Consider the following 8,267-nt stretch of genomic DNA (forward strand, 5'->3'; position numbering starts at 1 on the left):
GTCATCTCGCAAGAAAAAAAAACTTGGTCATAGTCGCTCCAATATCCTTTTCTTGCTTGCTGAACTGTCTTGGAGTGATTATCCATGTTGTAACTTGTTCCTGAGCAAAGTTTGATGAAATTTGACGCCTTGGGCGCCTCTGGTTTGTTAAAAAAAATGTGGTGGCAGCAGCCGTAATTTCGGAGAGAAGATGAGGCATGGCATCTTTGCTGTAAATACCACTACCTGCTACCACTCTCTCGTCTCTCCCCCTTTCTTTCTCCGTGGACACAGCGGCGACCCGCAACAGCGCCCAACCACCTGCGGCGCGACCTAGCCGGCGACCGGCGGCACCACCGGTCCGGCGAGGGGCGGCGTTCAGGTAACAGCCTCTCCCCTGCCTACATGTCTCCGCTTCTCCCCTCGCCTATAGTTGCTCTTTAACCTAAAATCTGAGATCGTGGGGATTTCCTGTCCTTTTTCCCCTAACCAACGCGCGATTCTCGTTCTCTGCTGAATGCGAGCAACCAAACCCTAGTCTTCTTTTGCGAGGACCCATCTAGTCGCGCTCTAGGTTCGATTTTGTTCTTGAAAAAAAAACTCGCTTTCCACCAAATTTTGGGGGTTTATACCTTAAGTCCTAGTAAACCCCACTCGATGCTTCTAGAGGAGGGAGGGAGGGAGACGACATCCATGCATTCCCTGGTTATTAACGGGGTTAAAGACGTAGTATTATTCATGCGAGATCTCTATTCATGCCGTGCCCAGGTCAGGAAACTTTTTCGCAGTGTCCAAAACTCCACCTTGAAATTGTATGGCGTTTCAGGTCTGAAATGTTGCAGGTTCAGGAAAGATGATCTGGGTGCCTCCTTCAGTAATATCTCCTTTGTTAGTTATCCGACACCGGACCTAGTTCTTGCATATACTGCTGCTTTTGTTCTTTAATTTTGTTCGAAATGCTTTCATGCTCTCCTAACAAAGCCTTGCACCTCCTTGGTGGATGAGCGCCAAGGCGGCGGCCTCGGATTGCAATGCATTTGCATTCATGACTCTATGGGGCAGGGCTGTGCCTTTGCATTGTGTGGGTGGCGACCTGGTGCTGTGTAGGTACCGAGTTCGTTGACCCGGTCGATGCGACCCGAGGGGTCGGTCTGGCTGGTACGTCTAGGCAGCGGCCTCGGATTTTCGCGCATCATTTGTGGTCTGCAGGCGGGCGTCTCGTGTAGCATGGGCTATGGCGTTAGTTTTGTGCAACGGTGCGGCTCGCCTACGAGTGGTGGAAGTCGGAGCGGCGGCTCCGGATCCGAGGGTGTGTGTTTTGGTGCGGTTGTAGCTGTCGTGTGGTCGACGAGGCTTTGTCGCTTGTGTGCATTTTGGCCTAGTTTCCCTTATGAACTGGGCTGCTATGTTTGGTTTTCGATCCTTTTTCGTTATAAACTGGACACGCTTGGCATGTTGGCCACTTTGAGTAATATATTCATGGTCAGTATGTTGATTGCCATGGTAAATCCATGCCCGCCTTTTGGTCATTGTATTGGGCTATGTTCCCTGTTAAAGTTAGCATGAATCATGGCAGAAATCTAGTAGTACTAATAGTCGGTGCCTTTGAATGCTGATAAATTTCTGAGATCTTTCCACACTAAGGGACTGCCGAAAGAAAAGTCTTCTCTGATTTTGAGTTGCGAGTAGGCAAATGAACTAGCAGGAACAAACTTCTGTATACACGGTTAGTCGTTAAAGGCCCCAAAACCGGTATGTCTGCGCATGTCAAATGCACATAGAGTTGTTTGATTACTTTGGTGTGCTGCGCGGTGAAACCGGTAGATACATGACGGTCTTAATACAAAAGGTAGAAACGGCATTGCCCCAGTCGCTTGTAGAAAGACATTTATTTCCTCTTTAGGATTTTATCTGTTGCTCCTAATTTAATGTTATGTCCCCTGTTAAAGTTAGCATCAATTATGGTAGAAATCTAGTGGTACTAATAGTTGGAGCCTTTGAATGCTGATAAATTTCTGAAATCTTTGCACACTAACGGACTGCCGCAAGAAATGTCCTCTCTGATTTTGAGTTGCGAGTAGGGAAATGAACTAGCAGGAACAAACTTCTGTATACACGGTTAGTCGTTACAGGGCCCAAAACCAGTATGTCTGCGCATGTCAAATGCACATAGACTTGTTTGATTACTTTGTTGTGCCCCGCGGTGACATGGGTTGCTGCTCTCTGCAATGAGAAAAGAATGTCACGGTTACTTCCATCAACTGTAGTTTGTTTTGAGATTTGTGCGGGTTTTTTATAAGTATGCTGCACCACAACTCTTTTGATGCATTTATGTAAGTTGACCAAAAGCACACTTATTCTACAATTGCTGAGTACAATATATAGCAACTAGCTATAAATTCCTGAGAAGTATAACATAGAAGTGAAAAACCATAGTTTTAAGCCTTTAGTGTAGCATGCCTAATACGTTGTTGTAGTAGATACATAACGGTCTTAATACAATAGGTAGAAACGGCATTGCCCCAGTCGCTTGTAGAAAGACATTTATTTCCTCTTTATTTTATCTGTTGATCTTATGACAGTATATTTGCAATTGTATGTTCTCTATAACAGAAGAAATGCGTTTTAAATTTTTCCTGCCTATAATAGCTTAAACATGTTTCTCTATGGTATTCAGTGAAGGATTGTTGCACCACCTGAAGGCTGATATTATTCATGTATAAATTTGACTTTTGGCAGGTTGTCAACCATGGTTTTCCTTCAGGAGGAGATGTCTTGGAACGTGCTGATCTCACCGGACCAGCTGAGCCCCAAGGGCCTGCTGCTCCGCAAGTCCATCATCGTGCGTCTTCTGGAGGACGTCACCAACAGGAAGGCCTCCAAGGAGCATGGCTACTACATTGCTGTCAATGAGCTGAAGACAATATCTGAAGGGAAGGTTCGTGAGCTGACCGGAGATGTTCTTTTCCCGGTCACATTCACCTGCATCACTCAGAGGCCTATGAAGGGGGAGATCTTGGTCGGCTCCGTGGAGAAGATCCTCAAGCACGGCGTCTTCCTCAAATCTGGGCCAATCGAAAGCATCTTCCTGTCGGAGAAGTCAATGAGCGACTACAAGTACATGGGCGGCGAGAACCCCTTGTTCATGAACGACCACTCGAAGCTGGAGAGGGACACCGCCGTGCGCTTCAAGGTCATGGGGTTCCGCTGGATGGAGGCAGACCGCCAGTTCCAGCTCCTTGCGTCGCTGGCTGGTGATTTCCTCGGGCCGCTGTGAGCTGCTTCGGAGATGCTAAACCTGGTCCCTGCTGTACATTTTGGTATCCTGGTGGTGGTGGATGAACTTTGCTGTTGTGATGGGCGATGGCATATGTTTGCCGTGACTTTTCGCAGTTGATGCAAGCTGTAGGGTGTTATGACAATGGGATTTAGCTCCATGTCTTGAACTCATCAGTGTAGTGTGAATTATGACGAGCCTGCGTTTGAAGATATCACTTTTAACCTGGATGCATGTGTTTGTGGCCTTCTACTTGCTTGCATGCTTCCCATTTGATCTTTGCTTAAAGCAAATACAAACGCTGGTAGGATTATCATCATGATCCACTGTGGCATCAGATGCAACCGTAATGTGACTGTTCTTTTAATGCTGAAAGAAAATTACTAGCATCTGCAATGGACAGCAGAATCCATTTTATTCAGACTCTACAAACTGTATCCAACAAACAGCAGCACGGACTGACTCATGGAGCAAAAGCTAGGCTGAAGATAAGCACACAAATGTACAGGATGTACAGGACACATGCACAGATTACACACACCTGGGAATCATCCACAGGCTAATTGTCAATTATTATTACAAATAACACTGGATGGTTCAATAAGTTGCGGCCAACTGGATATATAGGACTCTGGCAAACTAAAACACATGTGGACATTTGCAATGATGAGATCAGGCATGGTTACTCGCTGGCTTGACAACGGTGACAGGGCAGGCGGCATTGTTCACGACGTAATCGCTGACGCTGCCCAAGAGCACCCTGCAGTTCAGAGATACAAAAGATCAGCACTCTATTATGATGAAACAAACACACAATGTGGCTTAAGAACAGCTTGGAGGTCGTTTGGCCGGTGGTCGCAACCTCTTGAGCTTGCCAAGGCCCCTGCTCCCAATGACCAGGGAGCTGATGGGCATGTCATGGATGGCTTGGCACAGCTTCTCGCGGGGATCTCCAAACAGGACTTTTGAAACCACGGAGACCTGTTGACAAATGAAAACGCGGAATTTTATTACAGGAAATGTGTCGAGGAGATCATGTATGATGATACATTATGGTCTGGAGTGGTCACCTCCTTCTGCTTAGCTATAGTGTTGAGCATGTCCAGCGTTTCAGCATCAGGCTTCACCCCATATTTCTTTGCAGTTGAAGGGTGAGAGAACTCCGAGAGGGGGATCAAAGCTGAAATGGAAGAAAGAAATGAGTACAGTGAGCACTGAGCAGTAGGCCACAGTTGTAAAACACGTTGATACAAGGTGTGAGCACACTAGGATCTTTCACATGTAAACTGCATGAACAAGGAATATCACACAAGCCATTCATGGTTAAATTCGCTATATGAACAGGAATAACTAATTTACTTCATTGATGCGTCCATATTTATCGCTGCCGTACATTAAAAAATGTAACATAATCTAGTCAGCCGCAATGATGGATAGAGTATCTTGATTCTTTGGAACATAACTGTTGTGCATTAAGAAAAAAAAAGAAACCTATTGGCGGACAGAACGGTTCTCTGAAGCTTAAATTGGAAGTGTAGCAAATCCTATGATCCCTGTGTAGTCATTACAATTTGCAAGCGCCAACAAATTACTATTGTTCATCCAGGTTAATGTTTAGCAAAACAAACAGGTTAGACCCGGAGCTTAATAAGAAATGGTTAGATCCAGAGTTTAGATCGAGTGGTCAGTTCGGCAAACCGAAATCGGCGCCGCTGCTCCAGAGTTAAAGCGACACCTAGGATCGGTTGCCAACCGCGCCCCGGACAAGCCATGCTCTGTCTTCGCTAGCCCCCCTTCTAAATCCAGTCAAAACAAATTCTACAACCAGAGCAGGATATTGCTGGTGGTATGCTCCGGTACAGCGAAAGGCAGACCAATTAATTCCAAGACAAGAAGCAAGTAGGCAACAGACATGACCACGAACATACGCGTGCGGGTCATGGCAACCGCTACCCCTTGCGCCGACGCGGCTCGTACAGATCGGAATCTTAGCACGGATCGGGGGATTGGTGGGCGCGACAAGGAACTAAGATCAGGAGCAGCAAGCAGGCTGACAGGTACACAACTGGTTGCGGTACAGTAGCAAGAACAGGAGGACTAGGGAGGAAGAGGAGGAAGGAGTTTGGTTGGTACGCACGCGAGCCGGAGGCCTCCCAGAGGAGGGTCTCGCCCTGCTCGTAGTCGGGGTCCTTGAGGACGTGCAGGAGGAGCAGGTTGTCGCCGGAGCGGAGCAGGTTGTCCGCCGCCCACTGCAGCGCCGCGCGGCTCCCCTCCGAGAAGTCCACCGCCAGGCCCACCCACCTCTCGCCGTCCGCAGCCATGGCCGATCTCTTCTCTTCTCCTCGCTCGGCTCTTGGGTGGTGGTGGAGGTCACCGCTGTTTGGAAGGAAAAGTTGGGAGACGCAGGAACAATTAAGGACGACGACGACGGTGGTGGCCTTCTCTTGTCGGCCAGAGGATATTTGTTTGACGCGGTGCGGTGCTACATGGCATGTGTGCGTGATTGAGGGCGCCCACATGCGCACCCGCTGGGCCACCTTTGGAAATTTCCCTCTCTGCCTCCTGCAAAGATTCTTCTTTCTCCTAATGTTTGTTCGCAATCTGGAAATATTTCAGAAACTTGGGGCAATTATTATTACAGATTTCTGCGTGTAATCTAGTATAGTACAAGATGATTTCTGCATGGACAGATTTCGTGACTCCTTGGGGGAATTATGGATTTAACCCGCAAAAGAAAAGGAATTATTGAATTTTGAAACTTGGAAAATATCCATACTCGACACTTGAATTACTGTATTTTTGTTGCCAGTTCTAGAGCAACTAAAAGTTCCCCTCTGACGAAAAGTCCGGCTGAAGGTTCTACAAGAGACAAGTTTCTTTCTGCCAATTCATCAAAGCCAAGTTTGAAACGGTGGTGTGGACTCCACGCGCTCTCTCTCTCCATCAAATTAAAACCATTAAGCTACGCATGAAGGACGGCCAACCAGCTATTCCACGTGGCGCAAGCTGGTTGGCCGCGGTGAGAAATCTTTTGTTATTTTTTTAGATGAAAGTGTGGATTATTTTTTAAATGTATTTTTTTAGATGGAGATGAGGACCTTTGGTATTTTTTAAATGACGGGTTATGCAAAGTGGCACTCGCTGATAGGCTGTTGTGGATTTTTTTTCTTTTTTTCTTTTTTTTAGATGAAGGTGAGGACTTTTTTAAAATGTTTTTCAGACAGAGGCGAAGATCCAAGGACTTTATGTATTATTTTAAAAGAAAATATGCATACAACTTTCTCTCAAACGGCGCCACCAGATTGCGCCCCATATGCCAACAGGCGTACTACCATGCCAAGTGCTGCACGACTATGGCACGCCACGGCGCGGTATGCTTCTCGAGTGATCACCAGCGCTGATGGGGACAGCTGAAGGTGCCGATGGATATTTGAAGGTCGACGTCACAATCTCATGTGTGCATTTTCCTCTTTTCGGTTGTTTCTTCCCCCGTTCGCACCGAAAAGTTTGGTCTGGTTACCTTTTTTTACAGGAAGCGTTTAAGAGCAACTTCGATGGGCCGACCCAAACGGACGGTGTTTTTGTTCGTTTTTTGTCCGCTTGGGTCGGCAACACAAACGTCCGACGTTGTGTTTGGGTCGGCGTGAGCGCCCAACGCTGGCCCGACCCATTTCGTCGGCGCGCCAAAAAAAATATTGCGAGCAGTTTGAAAATAAATATATGCATTTAATTAAATATAAAAGCCGGTCACGAAGGCCGGCGAAAGTCCATATTACATTAATAAAAACACTAAAAACAAGACGACGTGCTGCCCTAGGCGTTCTCGTCGGTGGCGGCGTCTGCGTCGAGACCGGTGAGGTCGATCAACGTCGGCGCAGGGCCGTCCCAGGGGAACGCCGTGTTCCAGACGGCGGCGATGTCGGGCTTTGCCGTCGCTGCCTGGGCCTGACGCGCCTCCTCGTCGGCCTCGCGCTCGAGCATCTGCAGACGCTCGCCCTCCCGGCGCTCCTCGGCCAGCCGAACGCGGTGTCAATGGTCGAGGTAGGCCGCCTCCTGCTTCTCCGTCGCCCCGAGCCAGATCAGCGGAGCGCTGACCCACTCGCGCACTACTGCGGTCCAGGAGTAGCGCTCGCGGTAGGCCGGCTCCTCCGGCTCGGCTTTGGGCGGGGACGGCGGGGCCACCGGCGGCACGACGCAGTCGCCCACCGCGGAGAGGGCCATGGCCTCCGCCATGGCAGCCTCGAAAGCCGCCTCGTCCGCCTCCCTCCATCGCTCCTCCTCCTCCCTCTCCTTGATGGCCGCCTAGTAGGCGGCCTCGGCCTCCTGGTCCTCGTCGCGAACGACGAGCGCGGGCGGCGGCAGGCTATGGTCGACGCCGCGGACGCCGCGTCACCTCGCCTCCTCGTGCTCGAAGGCGAACCATCGAGCCCAGTTGGGCGAGTCGGCGGCGAAGTGTGGGTCGGCGCGCTGCTCCGACGTCAGCAACGCCTGCCGGTGATAATCCACAAGTATAGGGGATCGCAATAGTTTTCGATAAGTAAGAGTGTCGAACCCAACGAGGAGCTAAAGGTAGAACAAATATTCCCTCAAGTTCTATCGACCACCGATACAACTCTACGCATGCTTAACGTTCGCTTTACCTAGAACAAGTATGAAACTGGAAGTACTTTTGTAGGTGTTTTTGGATAGGTTTGTAAGATAATAAAGAGCAAATAAATAAAAGCTAAGGGATGTTGTAAGTAAAGAAGCAATAAAGTAAATATAGCGAGTGTGGAAAAGTGATGGTAGGAGTTGCGAAATTGTCCCTAAGCAATTGACTACTTTACTAGACCGATAACAAGTATTATGTGGGAGAGGCCACTGCTAGCATGTCATTCATAACTTGGAATTCTATGCACTTATGATTGGAACTATTAGCAAGCATTCGCAACTACTAACGTTCATTAAGGTAAAACCCAACCATAGCGTTAAGATATATTGGTCCCCCTTCAATCCCGTATGCATCAATTTC

General features: G+C 48.4%; 2 protein-coding genes across 2 annotated transcripts; one reads left to right on the plus strand and one right to left on the minus strand.

Moving 5' to 3' along the window:
• Positions 1-210: 210 nt before the first annotated feature.
• Positions 211-3,482, plus strand: LOC125527001 (DNA-directed RNA polymerase V subunit 7-like). Its single transcript, XM_048691582.1, has 2 exons — positions 211-361; positions 2,719-3,482. The coding sequence occupies exon 2, from the start codon at positions 2,729-2,731 to the stop codon at positions 3,254-3,256; it is 528 nt and encodes a 175-aa protein (XP_048547539.1). The 5' UTR covers positions 211-361; positions 2,719-2,728; the 3' UTR covers positions 3,257-3,482.
• A 240-nt stretch (positions 3,483-3,722) lies between these two features.
• LOC125527000 (universal stress protein PHOS34-like) lies at positions 3,723-5,705 on the minus strand. Its single transcript, XM_048691581.1, has 4 exons — positions 5,394-5,705; positions 4,327-4,436; positions 4,119-4,237; positions 3,723-4,016 (listed from the first exon to the last, which is right to left on the minus strand). Exons 1-4 carry the CDS (start codon positions 5,575-5,577, stop codon positions 3,929-3,931), a joined length of 501 nt encoding a protein of 166 aa, XP_048547538.1. The 5' UTR covers positions 5,578-5,705; the 3' UTR covers positions 3,723-3,928.
• Between the last annotated feature and the right edge of the window lie 2,562 nt (positions 5,706-8,267).

Source organism: Triticum urartu, unplaced genomic scaffold, assembly GCF_003073215.2.
Source record: "Triticum urartu cultivar G1812 unplaced genomic scaffold, Tu2.1 TuUngrouped_contig_2548, whole genome shotgun sequence".
NCBI classification, from domain to species: Eukaryota; Viridiplantae; Streptophyta; class Magnoliopsida; order Poales; family Poaceae; genus Triticum; species Triticum urartu.

Excerpts from the sequence above, each read along its gene's own strand:
- LOC125527001 (XM_048691582.1), top strand. The coding sequence starts at position 2,729 with ATGGTTTTCCTTCAGGAGGAGATGTCTTGGAACGTGCTGATCTCACCG.
- LOC125527000 (XM_048691581.1), bottom strand. The coding sequence starts at position 5,577 with ATGGCTGCGGACGGCGAGAGGTGGGTGGGCCTGGCGGTGGACTTCTCG. Across the intron at positions 4,437-5,393 it reads CTGGGAGGCCTCCGGCTCGC|CTTTGATCCCCCTCTCGGAG; the intron begins GTGCGTACCAAC and ends CTTCCATTTCAG. Across the intron at positions 4,017-4,118 it reads GGCCTTGGCAAGCTCAAGAG|GGTGCTCTTGGGCAGCGTCA; the intron begins GTTGCGACCACC and ends TCTGAACTGCAG.